This window comes from Halichoerus grypus, chromosome 11 (genome assembly GCF_964656455.1).
Source record: "Halichoerus grypus chromosome 11, mHalGry1.hap1.1, whole genome shotgun sequence".
Taxonomy (NCBI): Eukaryota; Metazoa; Chordata; class Mammalia; order Carnivora; family Phocidae; genus Halichoerus; species Halichoerus grypus.
Window position 1 is genome coordinate 46,759,901 of NC_135722.1, and position 21,213 is coordinate 46,781,113.

General features: G+C 45.2%; 1 protein-coding gene across 5 annotated transcripts in view; it reads left to right on the forward strand.

The window, feature by feature from the left end:
- SCUBE2 (signal peptide, CUB domain and EGF like domain containing 2) overlaps window positions 1-21,213 on the forward strand; it is a 67,434-nt gene that overhangs the window by 31,000 nt on the left and 15,221 nt on the right. For 3 of the 5 annotated variants that reach the window (XR_013442443.1, XM_078058417.1, XM_036121387.2), the window contains exons 11-17: window positions 1,354-1,476; window positions 1,884-2,000; window positions 2,261-2,347; window positions 3,941-4,045; window positions 6,058-6,213; window positions 6,605-6,811; window positions 20,360-20,530. Coding sequence is in view for 4 of the 5 variants with exons in the window: in XM_078058417.1 (XP_077914543.1) it covers window positions 1,354-1,476; window positions 1,884-2,000; window positions 2,261-2,347; window positions 3,941-4,045; window positions 6,058-6,213; window positions 6,605-6,811; window positions 20,360-20,530 (966 nt within the window). In the remaining variant the exon portion in view is untranslated. The remainder of the gene's footprint in view (window positions 1-1,353; window positions 1,477-1,883; window positions 2,001-2,260; window positions 2,348-3,940; window positions 4,046-6,057; window positions 6,214-6,604; window positions 6,812-20,359; window positions 20,531-21,213) is intronic. The other 2 variants (XM_078058418.1, XM_036121391.2) reach the window with 1 other exon arrangement.

Genomic DNA, 21,213 nt, shown 5'->3' on the forward strand with positions numbered 1-21,213 from the left:
CAGGGGAGGCTGGGCCTGCAGGGGAGCCGCACCTATGTCCCCCAGTTTCCCCAGGTCAGGGTCAAGTTTCCAATATTGGGGGAATGAACGGGACGTTTTAGTATAGTAGTGAGTTCATCGACTCAAGGGAAGCACCTGCTAAGGGAAATCTATTCACATTGATCCCTTTAACATGTTACGTTATGGAGCAGAGAGAGGAGCTGAGCTAATCAACTGCGAACTTTTTATTGACTTTACTGATGTAGTGTATTCAGACAGTGGGAGGATCCCTCAGGAGCTGATACCCTGTCTGTTGGAACTTCCCAGTGGATCATAAAGTCACAGTCCTCAGAGAGACTGGGCAGGGCACCCGCCATTTCCATAGCCTTGCTGTTCCCAGGAACCAGCTGAGCTGAGAGGCCTGTTTTAAGATCTGAGCTGGTCTTCGAGCAGGTCTTTGAGCTGGAAGTGGACCATCGGCTCTATCTCTCTGGGCTGTGCCCGTGTAGCCCCGTGTTCTGATGTCATTTGTCCTGATGCTCATGTCGACTATGGCATAAATCAGATTTGACATCAAATGACTCCCACCCTGCTCCCCCTGATCATCAGGTTCATTGAACAGTCTTTGAGAATACAGATTCAGATTCTGATTCAGAATGGCTAGGGCTTCCAGGGTGATACCGAGTATCTGAATATTTGGGAACCATGGGCTTAAATACTTCCTGCCCAGTTCTTGTGTCCTGTGCTTAAGAAGAATGGAGAGTAGTGGTTTGGTATAGATAGCATTGTCTCTCTTCTCCGTTTCAATACATCCTTGGCATGGCTAAATACATCCTCTTCCAGTCCATCAAGAAACCCCCAGGATATATGCCCTGAATATGGATGTGTGTCTGGGTTTTAGGTGGAGCTGCCTTCCAGCCTGGACTCAGTCTTGGGTGGATGCGGATTAGTGCAAGTCATTTTCCTTCTCTATACTTCAGCTACTGAATATGAACTGTCCAGTGAGGAATCCTAACTCTGTCTCCCTTGGCGTGTAGCCCAGGAGGATGGTAGAATTCCACATTGGAGGCCTGTGCGGTGTTTGCGTTTGGACACGCGAAAGTAGAGCGTGCCCCCTTCTGAGTATCCTTAATGGGGGAAAGGTTTGGTCCAGAACGGAACTTGAGACCATCCTGGCAGAGCTTCTGCCAGGAAACCCACGGAGTGGGGAGTGGGGTCAGCTGGTGCCCAGTGCACACCCCGAAGGCGGTTAGCACCTTCCCTTGGTTTAGTGAGTTTCAACCCTGTGGCTTCCCTGCTGCTTCCTCAGGGGAGGGACGGCATCAGCCTGGTCCCCAGCGGGCTGCTGTGACAGGAGAGTGTTTTGTTCTGCAGACACCAACGAGTGCAGTGTCAACAATGGGGGCTGTCGGCAGGTCTGTGTGAACACAGTGGGCAGCTACGAATGCCGGTGCCACTCTGCATACAAGCTCCACTGGAATCAGAAAGACTGTGTGGGTAAGGGGTGCCGTGTCCCACAGTCAGCGGGCTCGCATTGGCATGGCGGCCCTGTCCCCACGGGGCCAGGGGGCGCCCGCCCTCCTCCCGTCCCTGACGCTTGTCCCCTCGGCGGCAGCAGCCATTCTTGAAATAGTTCAAAAACAGGAGATACTTTACAGGCTCTTCGGTGTGTCCTTCTGTGCTTCTGTGTAGGTCGGAACTCCCTTCTGTTTTCCCGCATGGGGAAAAAAAAACCAAAACCAGCACACACGTAGCTTCTTTACTTTGGAGGGAAATAGTGTCCTGTGTCTTGTGCTCTGTGCTGGATATCAGCCCTACCTTCTTTTCCTGGGGCCTGGGATGATTGGGACTCACCTGGAAGTGTCCTGCTCTTGCTGTAAGTGTCTGCTTTTTGTCCTGTCTAGAAGTGAAGGGGGTCCTGCCCACTAGTGTGTCACCTCATGTGTCCCTGCATTGCGGTAAGAGTGGTGGAGGAGACAGGTGCTTCCTCAGATGTCACTCGGGCATTCACCTCTCCTCAGGTGAGTGGGTCCCAGTCCCTGGGGCAAGTCCTCGTGCCAGGGCCAGGCCTTCCTGGCCGTTAGGAGTTAGGTGCCCTCAAAGGCTTCCCAGGTCTTTGACCAGCGGCCCTTGACCACCGGCAGCCCATGCTTTGACGCCTCATATGCTGGGCATTTGTCTAGTGGTTTCTGTGGAAAGGGGGGCGGGGAGTGAGTTTAGCTGCTAGCAGGAGGGACTGTAACCTTGCTTACATGTTGACAACCCACATTCTGTCCGTCAGGACTGCAAGAGGCCTACTCTGTCACCTGCGGCTCTTCCTCTTCTCTCAAGAGCAAACAGCAAAAATCCAATGACTCCACTTTCGGGGGTAATTACCAAATCTGCGTGTTCTCTCTGAGGTTCACTGTGATAAATGGGCTTCATTCTTGGGGTGCTATTCTTGAGCGTTGGCTTTATTTTCTCTTCTCTTAATCTCCTCAGTGCTGCGAGCACATTGCAGTCTGTTCTTGCCCACAGCCTTGGTGCCTGAAAACCGACTCACCATGTAACAGATCTTTACCAAGTGTCCACTGTGTGCTCGGAGGCCCCGTCCATGTTCAGCCCTGGCGGGTCATCATATTGGGCAGAGGCCCACAGAGCTCTGGGATCAGGACACTCGGGTCTCCCAAACTCCCTGTACCTCAAAGGCCCACCAGGCAGTGTGTGCCTGGTGCACATGACATTGGTGGAGATAGACATAGGCATGACAGGGGGCAAAGATTCTGTCCAGAGAAAGAGGCCCCAACCCTTTCTAGTTTGTCAGAAGATAAAGGATAAAATGTAAAGATTTTAAGTAACCTTGTCTTCCCAGATTTAGACATCTCTGTGATTACATCCTGAGAACGTCTGAATGAGGAAATGATTCTTGATGTCCATATTACATATATGAGCAGAGCTAGCGACCCAAAGCGGGACAATAATACTCGAATATATTGACTGAGCGGTTAAATATACCAGCCACTGTATTACATGTCTGAGCTGATTTAATCCACACTGCAGTGCTCAGGGAAATTTTACTGTTCTTCTCATTAATCAGATGAAGAGCCCGAGGTTCAGAGAGGTGAAATAATGCACCCAGACTCAGAGAGGAAATAGTGGAGTTGGGGTTTTAACCAGGATGGGCAAGCTGGTAGTTAATAGTTACTCAGTTCTTACTGTGTGCCAGACAGTAGGCTAAACTTTTTATTTATTTTTTTGTATCATCTCATTTAATCCTCACAGTAATGTAGGTACCTTAATGTAAGTACCCCAATTTTGTCTATTTTACAGGTGAGGAAACTGAGGCTTAGGGAGTTTTAGTAACTTGCTTAAGTTCTCATCACAAGTCAAAGAGCCAGAGTATGAATCCTGGGCTTTGGCTCCATAGCTTGACATATGGTTAAGACTGATTGTGGGGGGAGAGCAGAATTTTGCACACGAGGCCCTCAAAGTGGGACCTTTGCTGCCCCCAGAGCCCAAACATCCTAGCCGTGTTTGGAGAGTGCCATCCTCGTCTGCTCCCTCAACCTTGTCCTCCCAGGAAAGGCTTTTCCAGGAGAATCTGCCCTTCACCATTTCCCCCAGCAGTCGTGTCCAACTTAGAACTAGGAGATTCTGGTCTTCTTTCTCAGGAAGTCACAAAAGTGACCTCATAGTTCATCTCGGCGTTGAGGTTGTTTGGGGCCCTCTCTTTATTATATTTGAGCATTGGATTCATCTCAGCTAGAGGGATAGGTGTTACTCTTAGGAGGCTCCTGGCATCCCCAGCCTCAGGATCATGGTTACTCCATGAGCCAGATCTGTTGTGGACTCAGGTAAGAGACGGGCTCAGGGTGTGCAGCGTGTGGTGGGACCCAGCCTCAGGACAGCTCGCCATTACCCACCAGGTCTTTCCATTCCTTTGCCTCTGAAGGTAACATCTCTCACTTGTTTCTTTCTGAAGATGTCGCCACCGTCAGGACAAGTGTAACCTTTAAACTAAATGAAGGCAAGTGTAGTTTGAAAAAGGCTGAGCTGTTTTCCGAGGGTCTGCGACCAGCACTACCAGGTATGAAATCAGATGGCTGGTGCAGGGAGCTTGCTTGCATGTTGGGAAAGGGGCCTGTAACATGCTGAGCCCTTCAGACGGGATCGAACAGTCCAGAATCTCCAAGGACTCTCTCCCCAGGGGGAAGAGGAGCCTAGCCTAGCACCCCTGTATAGCTGTGGAGTTATACGCAGGGCTTCCTTTGCCAGGCACACACGGTGAGCTCTGGAGAAACCTGTGAGTTCATGGGAATCAGTAAGGGCTTTAAGATGCATTGGCAGTTTGCGATTATATTGGGTTAAATTTTCTAGATCTCAGACTTTGCTTGGAATATAAGCCAAAGAAATGAGAAAGGTTTGGTTCAGGATAATCTCTGATGAACAAAGATGTAATATCCAGCTTTCCTGTTGGATCCAGTCTTTGGAGGCAGTGACTCCATTGGCTTCAGCAGGACAAACACCATCCAAATAGAACTGGCCTGGTAGAGAAGAGCGGGACCCAATACCTCCTCCCAATACCCCCTCCTTCCCTCCCCTCCCCAGCTCACACTTCCTGTATTATTTCATAAAATAATTTTAGAGATTAAAAAAAATCATGACTCATGTATTAGGGATGCTTCTTTCCCCAGTTTGCCATCACATGAATCATACAAATAAACATGAAGTTCACTGTAGTCACTTTTGGCTGCATATTTTAAGAAATTGAGGTTAATTTTGGTACCTCCATTTGATGGAATATTATGCAGCTATTAATTATGTGTTTTTAAAGAATGTTTAGTGACATAGGAAAATGTTCTTATAATGCTAAGATGGAGAGGGGAGAGTAAGATTTCATATATCTAATACAACCCAGACTGTGTAAGAAAAAGTATGAGTAGAAGAAAAAGAAAGGAAACTCGTCATATGATTAGTAGTAGCTATATCTCATTGTGGGGGGGATGACAGGAAATTTTCATTTTTTTCTTCTGCATTTTCCAAATTCTCCACAGTGAGCATTTATACTTTATTTATTTATTTATTTTAAAGATTTGTTTATTTATTTGTTTGAGGGGAGAGGGGCAGAGGGGGAGACAGAGAGAGTCTCAAGCAGATACCCCACTGAGCGTGGAGCCCAGTGCAGGCCTCGATCCCATGACCCCGAGATCATGACCTCATGATCAAGCCGAAATCAAGAGTCAGCTGCTCAACCAACTGAATCACCCAGACGCCCATCTTTCATGCTTTTAGATAGAGGGAAAAAGCATTATTTAAAAATAGTCTTGGTCTTTAGTCTTCTTAATGGTATTGTACTATGTTAATTTCTCAGTGTTGATAAATATACAGGATGGTGTAAGGTGTTAGCATTAGGGGAACTTAACAAAGAATATATGGGAACTCTCGGTTCTATCTAAGAGAGTCCGGAACGGGGATGTGCAGAGCCCTGCCTTGCGCAACACTTCCTCCCACCCTAGATGCCTTCATGATACTGTTTGGTTCTCTGGATGCTTTGTGCCGTGCATTGCTCCTGGTTATTTCAAAATGAGACATCACTGTTAATGCGCCTCCCAGCTTCCCCTCTGGGTTGCAATTACTCCAAGCTCAGTTTGCCTGAAAGCAGGAGTTGGTTTCCTTTCCACTCCTGTGCTCATTCCCTCTTTGAAGTCTCAGCCCCTGCTTGGTACATCACAGTCCGGCTCTAAGGAAACCAACTGTGAGAACACGGAGCACACCTTAGCAGGCCGGCAGTTAGGACTGCAAGGCGACCCTGGTTCCTGTCTTCCCTGTCTCCCACACATGTGGCCGGTCAGTCGCACACATCCAGCATTCATCCATGAAAATAATTTTCAAGAGCTAAATTGTTAAGTTATATAGGAGGCTCTTCGAAATTAAAATGTCATCGTGCTCCAAGCTGAGGCTTGCAGCGTCCTGGCATCTGGAGTTAATCACTTCGTCCCTTGAGAGTTGTTCTAATGAAATGTTTACTGAGCTCTAGCGAATGTTCAACTGAGTGCTTTGCCAGGATCTGGCTTCCGATAATTTTGTTTCTTCATACAGAGAAGCACAGCTCAGTAAAAGAGAGCTTCCGCTACGCAAACCTTACATGCAGCTCCGGCAAGCAAGTCCCGGGAGCCCCTGGCCGCCCCAGCGCCACTAAGGAAATGTTTATCTCTGTTGAGTTTGAACTTGAAACTAACCAAAAGGAGGTGACAGGTTGGTCTGAAAACAGTCCGTGGTGCCAGGCTCCTCACAGTTTGCTCCTTACTCCTTTGCCTTTCACTTTTCGTCATTCTTGGTGGGGGGAGAAGATAATGCAACCACTGAAGTATCTCCTGTTTTTTTGTTTTTTCACTCCCAAACTAAACTGAATTGGTTTGGAACCTCATGGTTTTATCTGTTTCATAAAAACTCAAAGATTCCATTTTGGCCAATCAATTTCTGTTTGAGTCAAATGCTGCCCAGCCTGTGAGGTGCCCAGCCCCAGGTATCCCCCCATTCTGTCCCCAGGGAACTGTGGGTGTTGGTGGGTCCCTCACCACCCTGGACACCCTCACATGCTGCAGCATGACCTCCTCCCCCACGGTGATCCCTCTTGTTTCGGTAGCTTCTTGTGACCTGAGCTGCATCGTCAAGCGAACAGAGAAGCGGCTCCGGAAAGCCATCCGCGCGCTCCGGAAGGCTGCCAACAGGGAGCAGTTTTACCTCCAGCTCTCAGGCATGGACCTGGAAGGGGCAAAGACATCTCCCAGCACACCTGAACACCGAGTGCAGGCCTGTGGAGTGGGCCAGGGCCACGCAGGAAACCAATGTGGTGAGTGACCTGCTGGCTGGGACATTCTTGCTAACGGAATTGTCTTGAGCTCCATAAAGACTCGGGGTCACCAAAAGTGTGGCCCATTCACTCTGTCTGGGCTCACTCCAGAGAACGCCGTGGACACCCACTGTCATTTGGGAACTACATGTTGGGGCCTGTTGTGTCTGCTGGACCAGGAGCTCTCCAACGCCTGGCATAGTGTCTGGCTTGTGGTGGGCACTTAATAAATGTTTGCCAAATTGAAGAATGGAGAGGAAGAGTAAGGTGATGAGAAGAGGGAGTGCTGACCTTAAAGGGTCTGATGGACGGTGGTCTTCAGAGCACTGTGGCCCCGGGCAGGGACAGGACTGTAGGTGGGAGGCACCCCTGAGCCTCCTGCACGCCCCACTGTCAGTTCCTGTCATCTCCCTCTGGCCCAGCTGATGGCAACCACGAAGTCTCCTGTCCATAGCTTCGTGCAGAGGCAAGTCTGGGGGGCCGCTTGGCAGACTTATGAGATCCCTGGGCTTCAGCCCAAGACTCCTAGTAGTGACAGTTCCATATATAGTCTGTGTGTGTGTGTGTGTGTGTGTGTGTGTGTGTTTCAGAATTAAGTTTTGACCCCCGGCATTTGAACAACACCAATTCATGAAGTTCTAGGCAAGAGGGACCTGGGCAAGAGGTTCTAGGGTGGTCGGTCTTGAGATTTGTTTGTTGGGTGAAACTGTTCTGGGCATTTATGGGAGATTCTGCCTTTGTAGGTAATCCCTTTATAGTCTCACTTTATAAAAATCATGGTAATGCTTTCTTGAGTTTTCCTCTGACACAAGTACAACATTAAGACGGTATCTGCATTATCCCATTCAACCTGAATGGTCATCTTACCAGCTTGCAGTTATTGTCTCCACCCAACAGATGAACAAAGCAGAGCACAGAGGGCTAGGTTCTTTTGCTCTAGATCACATTGACGGTCTGACTCCAAAGCCTGTGCTCTGGTCCCAAGTAAGGTGTGTTTCGATAACCAGACCCCTCCAGAATAAACTGATGTCCTTTCTCAAGCATCATTAGAAGGCCCTAGAAGTGAGGCTTGAGCTAAGGAGTAATAAGCCAGTGTTTCTGAAGAAGCAAAACTGAGCCCAAGGCACTCATTGAGGAGAATTGTCAGCAATAATCCCCCAGCCCAAATCTATTGTTTTGCCAAAACGTAGTAAAAATCAAGTATAAAATCAAGTGTAATTGTCCACCAGGGGCTGGTTCTCAAATAGTCTTGACTTTTATTCTAGCTGACTCTCTTAAAAAGAAAAAAGAAAAAGTTAGAAACAACCCAGCTGGTTGGTTTATTCTCATTTAAAATTCTAAGACTTCCAGTTTCCATACGAATATGGTGATGAGAGTTGGCTGTTGCTGACCTACTTTAGGAGGTGAATTGCAGAAACTGTCAGGGACAGGCAGGCCAGTCTTCCTGCTGGCTTCTCAGAGCTAAACTGCGGCCCCTTTCCCCATTTGCTATCCTGTTAGGGAGAGGCCTTGCAGCCTTGCCAGGGAGCCTCTGTGGCCGTTTAAGAAATCAGGCAAAACTAGAGTATTACCAATACTACCATGACTGTGCTCCTGGGAAAAAGGCCCAGGAATGAGGATCAGGAGTTACTTAACAGAGGCCTCATGACCATGACAGCTTATGAAAGACGCTGTGGCTGTTGTGTGTGTAAATGTGTCCTGAGATGCTTGTCATGCTAAGTTAAGTTGGATTTGTTGCTGAGAGGCAATGTGTCTTGTCTCAAGAGCTCCCTCTAGCAATGGATGACTTTTGTAAGCCTACATGGAACCAAATCAGGTTCACCCTGTCTGATAGCAATGTTGAAGATTTTACCCTGTAGAGAAAAGAGCACAAAGAATTACCAGTGAAATTTCTTCCTCCTGCTGAAGGGAGGAAGTGTGTATAAGGAGGGGTTGCATGTGTTAATTAGAAAGATGGGGTAACTGGGTGATGTGCGTTAAGGAGGGCACGTGATGTGATGAGCACTGGGTGTTATACGCAACTAATGAATCATTGAGCACTACATCAAAAATTAGTGATGTACTGTATGTTGGCTAATTGAATTTAAATTAAAAAAAAAAGAAGAAGGTTGCATTCTACACAGAGAAAGAAAGAAAGAAAGAAAGAAAGAAAGAAAGAAAGAAAGAAAGAAAAGAAAGAAAGAAAGAAAGAGAAAAAGAAAGAAAGAAAGAAAGAAAGAAAGAAAGAAAGAAAGAGAAAGAAAGAAAGAAAGATAAAGAAAGAAAAGAAAGAAAGGCTTTTTACCCAGAGGACACACGGTGTGGGCTAGGGAGTGAGTGTGCTGGAGCAGAGAGTGTGTCTTTTTTTTTTTTTTTTTTTTAAAGATTTTATTTATTTATTTGAGAGAGAGAGAGAATGAGAGACAGCATGAGAGGGAAGAGGGTCAGAGGGAGAAGCAGACCCCCTGCTGAGCAGGGAGCCCGATGTGGGACTCGATCCCGGAACTCCAGGATCATGACCTGAGCTGAAGGCAGTCACTTAACCGACTGAGCCACCCAGGCGCCCCGAGAGTGTGTCTTATGTTCCTTATATTCCTGGACTATTTGCTGGTCTTAGAACTTCATAAAGACCAAGTTTACTGGTATTTTTTGAGTTCTGGGTGGTACATACAGTGGAGACATGCCTAGGATAGTTCTTTTTGAAAATTATTTTCAGTGTCAGTCAAAAGGAGCCCCCAAAAGCATTTGGAGTTGCTGGAAGGGCAGATGGAACCATTACATTTTTCCTTTAAAATATTTTTTACCTCATTTCCAGGTACCGAAATAGTGTACATTTCCAGTGGTACAGAAACGTATATAGTAAGGGTAAAAGTTATCTTACTCTTTCGGGAAGAATCAGTGGGTTGCTATGTATTTTTCTACATCGGTTTCCATGCACATATAAAAATGAAATTTTATTTCCATTCAACAAATATTTATTGAGCACCTACGGTGTGCTAGGTACTATTCCAGGTGCTGGGAATGCAGTAATGAAACAAAAAGGTAAAAATCTTAGGAGGAGGGAGCCAGATCACAAACCAATAAAGAAGGAAGTATATCATGTAGCCAGTGGTGGTAAGGGTATGTGAAGAGTAAGCAGGGCAGGGGAATAGAATGTGGCAGGGGAGGGGGATGGCTAAGGAGGAACATAGTCCCCCCCCCTCCCCCCAGCAAATGTAGACTATGGTCGGAGACTGTGGTTGTTGCAGAGTCATTTGGACGGCTGAGGAGGAACATACTCCCCACCTCCCAGAGTCCCAGCTGAAGGATGCAGCAAGTACCCAAAACCCTGAGGCAAGGGGAAAAAGGCCAGAAAGATAGCTGCGGGGGAGGGGAGAGGGAGGAGGTCAGAGCAGTAGCCAGGGGCCAGATCACGTGGGAATGGCAAGCCGGGTGAGGACTCTTGACTCTGAATATGAGTGAGAAACAAAGCCAGTGAAAAGTTTGAGTAGAGGGACAACAGGGTTTCTGACTTACGCCTTAAAAGAATAACTTTGAGGGCGCCTGGGTGGCTCAGTCGTTAAGCGTCTGACTTCGGCTCAGGTCATGATCCCAGGGTCCTGGGATCGAGCCCCACATCGGGCTCCCTGCTCAGCAGGAAGCCTGCTTCTCCCTCTCCCACTCCCCCTGCTTGTGTTCCTGCTCTCGCTATGTCTCTCTCTGTCAAATAAATAAATAAAATCTTTAAAAAAAAAAAAAGAATAACTTTGACAGCTATCGGCTTATGTATGAAAAAACCATATTTTAAAAACATATATCAATATATGGGGCACCTGGGTGGCCCAGTCGGTTAAGTGTCTGACCCTTGATTTCGGCTCAGGTCATGATCTCAGGGTTGTGAGATCGAGCCCTGTACTGGGCTCCACACTGGGCCTAGAGCCTGCTTGGGATTCTCCCTCGGCCCTTCCACCCACCTTAAAAAATATATATCAATACAATTTGAATAGTGCTGGGTTGTTTCTAATGATAGAGTAGATCGTGAGCATCCGTCTGTGCTAATAGAGGAATTACCTTATTTCTTTTAAAGCTTCCTAGTCTGTATTTGTTCTAAGATACCAGTATTTATTAACTATACCCCTGTTGGTGAACATTCCTAATTTTTTATACAAACAATGCTGCACAAAGATTCTTTTTTGTGCACGTGGCCAACATGTTTGAAATGTCGTAGAAGTCCACTTATTGGGTCAAAGACATGCAGACTTAAAACTTTAATAGACACCGCCAAATTATCCTCCAAAAAGACCATGCCTCCACAGACTCCCTCCAACCTCGTAGCTGAGTGCTCATTGTCCCACATCATTGCTAACATGGGTTGTTTATCATTGATATTTTTAATTTTTGCAAATCTACTAAGCAAAAATGATAGTCAAATGTTAACTTGTTTTTCTTAGATTATTTAGTAAAACAGTATGCTGTCATAAGCCTGTGGCCATTTGGATTTCTTCTGAGAATATCCACATTCTCTGCCTATTTTTCCACTGAATTGTTTATTTTTCCAATATCACTTAAAAAATAAATTTTAAAGTCCCAAGTCATCAAAGAACGTAATCACTTCTGACCAATTAAACACTTTCTTTATTATAGTCATTTTTGCATAGAAAAGTCTCATTCATTTGGCATGTAAGGACTTTGGGGACAGCCTGCTGCAGGTGAGCTTTGTTCCATCTGTGATCAATTCTAGCAAGATGGCAAAAAAAAAAAATAGTGATTATATTCTCTGAGGAACAAATTCCTTAAGCTCCATAGTTAATTCATAAAGTCTTTTATACCTAAAGAAAAATTAATGATTACATGGGTTTCTATATATCTTTCATAGCTATTTATCCCTTCATAAAGGATGAATTATTTAAGGAATATACTTGCCTAAATATATATTTTAGTACTTGATTATTCTTAAAACTTGCTGAAATTTTTAGAAGACACAATCCAGGCAACTGGCAAACTGGGAAGTATTTTGTGCCTGGGTTCTTGAGAGAGACTGGGAAGGTTTAATTCAACTTTCAAGAGCAGTAGCTTTCCTCTGCAGTGTTGAGAAAAATTAATTCAACCAGTATATATTCAGATATCACTCTGTGCCACTCTGAACTTGGGATGAAGCAGTGAGAACATAATGGGTGAGGAGCTTGCTCTTATGAAGTTCACTTTCTTACAGAAGGACATGGACAATTAAAAAGTAAAGAAAAAGGTAATTTCAGAAGTTATAAGTACTATGAAGATAAAAATACAGAGAAGGACCGAGGGGAGGAGGGATTACTTTCCACAGGTGTTTAGGAAGGCTTTCAGAGCAGGTGACATTTGATCTAAGTGAGAAGGAGCTGACCTTGTAAAGCTCTGATGGGGGCAGAGGGTGTTCTGGCTGTGGAGAGATCAGCAGGTGCAAATGACCTGAGGCAGGAATGAGCCAGGCATTTTCTTCTTAATTTTTTCAGAATTGAGAAATTATTTGCAACTGAACAGGCAGAAATTTTCTTTTCTGTTTTAAATCATGGAAAATATAAAGTCTGTACTAGCAATATAGACCGATATTAGACCAATACTTATCACACAGACTTGGTAGGAAATTCTTTTGATTAAAAGAGTTTAAAAAACATGATTTAGGGGATGCCTGGGTGGCTCAGTCAGTTAAGTGTCCGACTCTTGATTTCAGCTCAGGTCATGATCTCAGGGTCGTGAGATCAAGCCCTGCGTTGGGCTTCATGCTGGGCATGGAGCACGCATAAGATTCTCTCTCCCTCGCCCTCTGTCCCGCCCCCCCCACTCACTCTCTTCCTCTCTCTCTAAAAAAAACCAAAAAAACCCCACAATACATAATTTAGTAAAATGTTGACATTTATTGAGCACTTACAGTGTGTTTAACACTGTGCTAAGCACTTTACATATATTATCTCATTTGATCCTCATCATAAGTCTATTTTGCATCATCCCTTTTTTACAGATCAGGAAACTAAGGATAGGGAGGTAAAGACTTTTCCCAGTGTCACCCAGCAAGTAAGTGGCAGTGCCAGGGTTTCCGATCCAGACCTGTCTCAAGAGCCCATGTCCCTAACTCTCTCAATGGGAATGCTTTCACTTCTGGGTACAGCCTGTGCCATGCGATTATCTAACTCCGATAGCTCTCATATGGAGAACCCTCCATGGGCCAGCCCTGCGGTGGGTGCTGAGGAGGCCTGGATAAATAAGACACCATCCCTCAAGTCACACTTGGTCCTCCCAGGGAAGAGTTAGAGAAGCCTTCCCCAAAGAGAAGAAGCCTAAGCTGAGTTTTGAGAGATGCACAGATGGCGCGTCAATGGAGAGAAGTATTCAGGCAGAGGAGGAACCTTGGGGAATGAGACTGAGCAAGATGCGCACAGGGGTGATTGATACCTCAGTATCACTAAACCTGGAGCACAAGGTGGGATGTGGTGGGTAGCTTGGCTCGTGGGAAAAGCACGGTAGGTCATGAGAGACCTTGAGTATGCTGCTAAGGAGCCTTGGCTGTATATCGAGGTGACAGGGTGCCATTAGAGGGTTTATTCAGGGAATGCCCAGGTCATATTTGTATTCTAGCAAAATTTCGTTTACTGGATTGATTGTCAGGACCAGAGGCAGAAAACCCAACTTGGGAGGTTTTGAATGCTTTGCATGAGAGATATTGAGAACATGACGGCACTAGATGGACTAGAAAAGAAGCAATGGATTCTAGACATGTTTAGAAGGAAATGTGAGCAGCATTTGGTGATAAATTGGATTGGGGACTGAGAAGAGGAAAGAGTTGGGGTGAGCTCAGAGGTTTCTCACTTGGCCTCTGATCCATCCCTTGCTTCCCACATGTCCCTCATCTCACCCAGCCCTGTTTCATATACAGGAGGCATGGAGAAAAAGCCTGTGGGTTGGTTGAATGGTTGGATGAATGTGATCATTGAGGAAGAAATAATCAGAAAAGATTTATAGGAAAAGCAGGAAAAAATAGGCTCTTGAAGGAGCCCGAGGGAGAAAGAAAATTCAGATGCAGAAAAGGAGACTAAAGACTGAGTCCTGAGTCAAAGACACCAAGAGGAGTGCAGGGAGTCAAGTCAAGGAGACTTTGGAGTCAGGGAGGGAAGCAGTCCGAGAAACATTTTAGGAATGTGAGTCTGAGGGTAGGCTGGGCCCGGGCTGAGGCAGGGAGGAACAGAGGCAAGGGAAGTCGTTGGAAGGGTATCACAGAAATCTAGATTAGAGATGGTGAGAATCAAAGCACCCTGGTGCCACGGGGATGGAGATTATGGAAATTAGCCGATGGACCAAAGGAACATAGCTGCAGAATGCTGCAACTGGCTGACTGATGGGGCAGGGAGGAAAGGTCTGGAATAACTATGGGCTGGATTGCAAGGGTTGGAGGCTTGGTGACTGGGGGAGCAGAGATGCTGTTTATAAAAAGCAAAGTCAGAGAGATAGGAAGGACTGGGCAGGGCAGGGAAGGGAAGCATTCCCCTTGAGCACGTTGAATTTGCGTTGCAACAAGACTTCCAGGCAGTGATGTCCATGGGTTTCTGAGAATCTAGGAAAATGACTTTATCTTATCATGTGTAGACCAGCCCTCCTATCCTGCATCTGTCCACACATACTCTGACCTGCTTCCTGTTAAAATGGATGAACAGCCCATGCTCCGACCAAGCCCATTTGCTTTCCCTTTCTCAAGAACATTGCTCCTGTTGTTGTCCCCTCAGTCCCCTCATCTCAGCATTCTTCCTCTCTGCTGTATCATTGCCAACAGCACACCAACCTATCTCCTGTCTTAAAAACCAAACAAACCCTCCTTTGACTTCATGTTTCTCTCCAGACACTGCCTCATTTCTCTGACCCTCCTGTAGAGCAAAACTCCTTAAAAGAATTGTCTAAACTTGCTGTCTTTGCTTCCTCCCCTCCCATTTTCTCTTCAACTCCAGCCAGTCTGGAGTTTTTGTTCCCAGCGTCTCCACTGAATCTGCTTTTCCCAAGATTTATGTGATCAAATCCAGTTGCCAACTCTCATTCAGATACTGGGGACCCCTCCCTCCCCCCAGAAGCACCTCTTCTCCTGGGTTTCAGACACCACACTCTTCTGGTTCTCCTCCTACCTCACTGGCTGCTCCCTTTTCATTTTCTATGTTGGTTCTCCCCTAATTTTTCATCTCTCAACACCAGGTACCCCTGGGGCTCAGTCCTTCACGCTCTCCTACCTGATCTCATCCACTGCCGGAGCTTTAAACACCATCGTGCGCTGGTGACCCTCAAACTGCCCTCTCCAGCTCTGATGTCTATTTTGAATTCCGGACTTTTCTATCCCAGAATGTGTTGAATGTTCTTCATCACACACACACACACACACACACACACACACTGAAAGTAAAATATTTTTGAATTTATGAACATTTACTTATTTCAAAACTACATACTTGTTCTGTTGGCTAATATATTATGTACATCATAACAGAAGGAGGTACATATTAAATAAAAATTTTAAAATAACTGGCTAGCATCTTTAGGTACCACATTTATCATCTGGCAAGGTCCATTGCTAACAGTAGTGGTTGTAAATCTATCTTTCAAATAGCCTTTTTGTTCATTGCTAGTCTTTTGGCTCAGCTCTTGTCAGATCTGATTTCTGTTTCAGTGTCAGGATATTTGACAAAGAACTAGTCCTGGAGTAAAAGTTGCGTCTGCACGGCTCTTCCCTGTCCCTGACCCGGGGCTTGCATTGTTGCTTGTAGTTTCAGGCCAGGGTTTTCGCAGGCTTGCTTGAAGTTGCTGTCTATTTTGTGCCAGTTAGTTTGGTTGAAGATGGTTAATATAATCAGGAAATCTATTCAACCAGGCAAACTGCGATTCTCAATACATTGAAAAGAAGCAAAGCTGTCAGCACCTTCCCACTCCCAGAGTTGTGGAATGCCTGTCCTTCTCTTTCCTTGGAGACTTTGTGTCCTCACGTGTTATGTCTATGACTCATGGAGATGCGGACCGACTGAGGGACCTATCTCACTGAGCCCGTGAACCTTTCTTTGTGTCTAATTTTTAGGTAAAAATTAATAGGCATAGATGTGAAAAGGCTTTGCCCACACCCAGTGGATCATTTCGTAAACCCCCAAGGTGTAATATTTGACCTTGGAGACCACCCGTAAAACCAATGCCTTCTCAATACCAACATTTGCCTGGCCAACAGGCATCTTCAACTCAGCGTGTCTAAACAATATATTTTATCCTCCTCCTTCCCTCTCAAGTAAAACCTGCTTCTCCCTCATCGCAGTAAATGGCACCTCTATTTACCTTGTTGCTCAAATGGAAAATCTCGCATTCTTCTTGACCCTCTCATTCTGTCATGCTCCTCACCCAGTCCATCAGCAAATTTTGTCACATCTGCCTTCAGATTATATTCTGACTCCAAGTAGTTTTGTTTTCCTCCATCATTACCGCTCTATTCCAAACCACCAGCATCCTGGGCCCAGTCTGTTGTGACAGCCTCTGAGTTGTTTCCTACCCTTGCCTGACTCACTGTGTTCTCCACATCGCAGCCAGAAGGTCTATTAGAAACAGAAGTCAGACCATGCCATTCCCCTATGCAAAACCTCCAACACACTTAGAGTAAGGTCTACTTTCCTTACCATGACCTTCACGAACCTACATCATCTGGCCCTTGCTTGCTTTTTAGAATTCCTCTCCTATCACCCTGGCCCTTTCACTCTGTTCCTGCTACACTGGCTTTTTTTTTTTTTTTTGCTCACAGGCAATACCATTGCAAGGCCATTTCCCTAATTTCAGTCTGATCTCTGCTCAGAGAGGAAAGCCTGGCCACTCTTCTGAGACCGCAAACACACGAACTCCACCCCCACCCTTTGTCTTCCCTTCTTACCCTGTTTTCACTTTTCTTCACCATACTTCCCTCTAGGTAGCATTCTACTATATATTTATTGTCCATATTCTCCACTAGAATGAGAGTCCCTTGAGGGCAGGACCATGTCTGTCTTCTGTGCCATAGCCCCGGCTCCATTTAGAGCCATACTCCGCACATAATTAGTGCTAAATATTTAACTGAATTAATGAATTTTCACAGGGACAACAGGTGACATCCCAAGGATAGCCACCCACATTAAGAGAAAAGAGGGCAAGGGGCAAATCTTCGGGGAAATATTTAAACTGAGGGCAAAAGAGTCACTCTAAAGGAAGTGACATCTCAGCCCCCGTTAACCAGACATGACGAGAATATAGCACGCACTGGGGAGCCCAGCCAGGAAGGCGTCAAGTCCACTGTCCCAACTCTAAGAACATTTTCGAAGAGCAAACCTGAACACACACCAAGACCTGAACAGGTGTGACAGCTCAACCTCTGAGCCAGGGGGGTGCTCTCTCCTGTTACCCTGAAACACTCCTTTAAAAGGGTTTCGAACCAGGATCCCAAGGCCACCGTGTGGTTCTAGCCTCTGAGCTGTGACAAAGCAGCAGCCCCTGAACACCCTGGGAATCCGCGGGGGCTGCTTGTGGCTTTCCTTCAGAAGTCAACGCGTGACTCTTAAGGAAACAGATGCTAGAGAGTGACCTCTTTTATTAGGTTCACCATCTTCACCACAGAGAGACCATAGTGTTTGTCCATAGCCTGAAATACTCAAAGGCCATCCTGTTGAAAAGAGGGTGAGCCTTCAGGTCTCTTTGTCCCCATTAATCCTGGTCCCTGCTGGTCTCTCTCGTTTGCATCAGAAAAGCTTTCTTGTATTTTTTTTTTTTTTAAGAGGGGGAGAAAACAGCTGTGTGGGATTTGAGAATGGGATTTTGATGGTCGCTGAAGACACACAAAAGCTTTGCTGTGATCCTGAAGTATTCTGGGGGCAATTGACTTCTTTGTCTGGGGCAGCAAAACAAGCTGGCTGCTCAAGGAGAAAAGAGAACCAACTGGAACATGTGATTGAGGTCTCTTCAGGCCAGATCTTCAGCACATTTGCAAAACAGTTTTCAGGCATGTCTTCAGAATCACTCTTTGCTGTTTAGCTCATTTTCACCTTGTGAAAGAAACAAATTAATTTGGAAAGTGCTTGGCAGGAATTATTTCTGTAGGTCTTTCTGGAAGGAAAATGGAAACTGTGAGCGACAGTATGAGTTTGTTTATGTGAAGCAGGCCTTTCACGGGGAGAAAAAAAGAACTGGTACCCTCCCTTCCGCAGGCTGGCCCGAGGGGCATTTCTCAGCCCTTTGCTCAGTTGGAAAATTGCAGCAGATGTGGGACATTGTGAAGCTTCTCAAAATGTAACCTCGAAAAGGCTTTGGGGGTGTAAATAGTTCTAAGGATGCGAGCGGACACCTGGAGCTGAGGGAGCCCATCCAGTTAGGCTTTCCAGGGAGAACCAGAGCTTTCCTTGTGCGCCCGTGGAGGGGACCTGTTTTCCACCAGAGGAACTACGACCATGCTGATCTGACTCTAAGTTATGGTTAGTGAGGCTTTGAAATCATTGCCATCGTCTGGCGTTTTCCCGTTAGGCAATTGAATTTAACAAAAATGGAAATGGCTTGGCTAGAGGGGCTCTGGACAGCCTCGGTTTTATTTACTTTCTGCCAGCCTCCACGACAGTTGACTCCGTAGAGCCAAGAAGGAATTATTCTCTCCCTCCTGGCCTGCGGGCCCTAGGATAGTCAGGTGGGACACAGGATAAGAAGACACAAATTCGTAGTACATAATTCAGCCCAGCTTTTCATGGGAGATGAGCTGAAACCAGAGTCATCAGGGAAAACACTATCCAGGGAGGCTGCATTTAGAGACTAGGTCCGGAATTTTAGACTCTTGTCTGCCACAGGTCTAGGCGTCAGACTCATTATGTTGGTTGCCGAGAAAGCAAGAGTTTGGTTCACTTGTAATTTTTTTTAATATGATAAAATTAAATAAAAATGATACCTGAATATTAAAGAGACAATCCAAACAACCTAAAAAAGTATTAAAATTTAGATTTTAGAGGAGAATTTATGGATTGATTATGTTTAATTGTAGACCTAGTATTTGAAATGTGGCATATTTTAGCTTATTATGATTTAGAAAAAACCCTTGTTTTGGGTTTTTTTTTAGATTATGAAGTGAATAATGAAAAGACATTTTTATTAATGGTAACAGAGAACTTTGCCATGTTTAACCCTGAAAGTGTATATGCAGATTGCATTCGTCGGATAGCGTGAAAACAGGTATTTCCCCTCACAGACATTAAAGAGGTATAATAGCTAATTTTATCATGTGATATTTTGATTTCTATTCCTCAGCAGCTTAAGTATGAGAGAAAATGTGTTTATTCTAGTCAGACTCCCCTAACGCCACAGAAAGAATCCTTGGCAAAGTCTTGAATTATGATTCAGTCCGCACTTTTGCTAGAGACCTCTCTCCCCCTTAAACTCAAACCTCTTAATCTCACCGTAGGTGTATTTCATAGACTAGCTGTGGGACCTTGGCCAAATCATTTAATGTCCTTAAGTCTCTGTTCTGTAAAATGGAATTAATAATAGCACCTAACTCCTTAGGGTTGTTAGATCCTTAGGGTTGTTTTTAGGGATAATTGAGATAATGTATGTAAAGCTTTTGGCATGGTGAATAGGAGATCGTCAATACTCAGTAAATGTTAGCCATTAGAAAGGCTCTTTTGATGGTTATGTTGATGTTTGAATATGATACTAGAGAACCCATTTAAGCATATTTACTTTATATTCATATTCTAAAACAAGATATAAATCTACATTTAACTAACAACACCAGAAATATAGTCAGAAGCATAGTTTATTAATTTCCTTATAGTTTATTCTTTGGGGAGACATTTACCATGGTTTACTCTTCATAACATATTAACTTTATTATAAACATGAAGCATGTTGTGTTGGAGAGCTTATTGGTAAGACTCTTGAGATTACCCTCCCCACAGCCACCAGAGAGTGAGACCCAGCTCTGGTCATATTCCTCTTCTTTCAATGGCTCCTCCACCTGAAGAAGAAAACCCAAATGCCTGGCATTCAAGAATTTTTAAAATCTATCCCAACCTTCCTTTCTTCCCTCTCCTCCTATATGTCATGCATGACTTTTTATGACCTGCCCCTTTTCCTTCTTGGAGAGATCCTATTCATCCTTTAAGGTCCCACACAAATGTGGCCTCCTCTAGGAAGCCTTCAGGGATGCCATCAGCCAGAATTAATAGCACCCTCTTCTCTGTTCTTTCAGCGTTAGGCCTGTGTTCAATGAATGATTTTCACTTTATAATCCTTCTGACAGCCCTGTGAAATAGGAAAAGTCATCAAGTGTTTGTGCTCAAAAATAATTAGGACCACTGTGATCCCTGTTTCCAAGGAGCTCATGATCTAGGGACCATGTGAACACCTCTAAGAGTGGGCAACAGGGATCATGGCAAGAGGTGTACACGGAAGACCCAAAGATGGTACACATTCTGTATTCAGGGTGTTTGTGTGGAGGAGCGTGGGGTCAATGCCATCTATTTACCTTTATCTCTAGCACTCATATCATCCTTCCTTGGCTTCTGTGCCCTCACTGACCAGATCGTTTCCCCCTTTGGCTAGTCAGTTGCAGGGCTGGGACATATTATGATGGAGCACAAGAACGCTGCATTTTGTGCCCAAATGGAACCTTCCAAAATGAGGAAGGACAAATCACATGCGAACCTTGCCCAAGACCAGAAAATCCTGGAGCCCTGAAGACTCCAGAAGCTTGGAATGTATCCGAATGTGGAGGTAAGGGTTCCGCCTGCCCCTTCTTACTCCTCTGGTTTCCAATATTACTTAGACAGAGAGGGTAAGTAGCATTTCAGTGCAAACAGTGCATATTGCACTGTGGGCTTCCTACGGGCAGGGATCATATTGGCTTCATCTTTGGCTCTCCAGTGCCTACCTCCGTGCCCAACACATGCTGGGCTGATGCTCACTTGAACAAATAAATGAAAAGCTGATAGAATACATTGGCAAAAGAAAAGGTGTAAGTGTTGCTGTTGCAATCTGTACTCACTGTAATTAAATATACCTTGAGACCTGAGTGATCTCCCAGTGTACGGGGGGCTATCTGCAGGTGTTAACATGGAGAAAGTAGTTCTGATTAATTTTTCAACTTTGGTCTCAAATTCCTCCCTTATTGATTTTTAAAAAGCATCCATCTGGTTTTTTTGTTAGAACTCTGTGAAGAGTTTTTAATGTCCCTTATAAAATGTTAACTCTGGAGCCAAGCTTACTTAAGTTTTGTGGGCGTGGTTCCTATTTATTTTATTAACAAATGTCTTACTTTTATTAAATGGAAGAAGGGCCAGCTGTATTGATGCTCTGTGGGCTCAAAGAGAAGGTATGATCTGTGGGCTCAAAGAGAAGGTGTGATCTAACACTGTGGTGTGTAGGTGACGTCCACGGCACAGAGCACAAGACGCTCT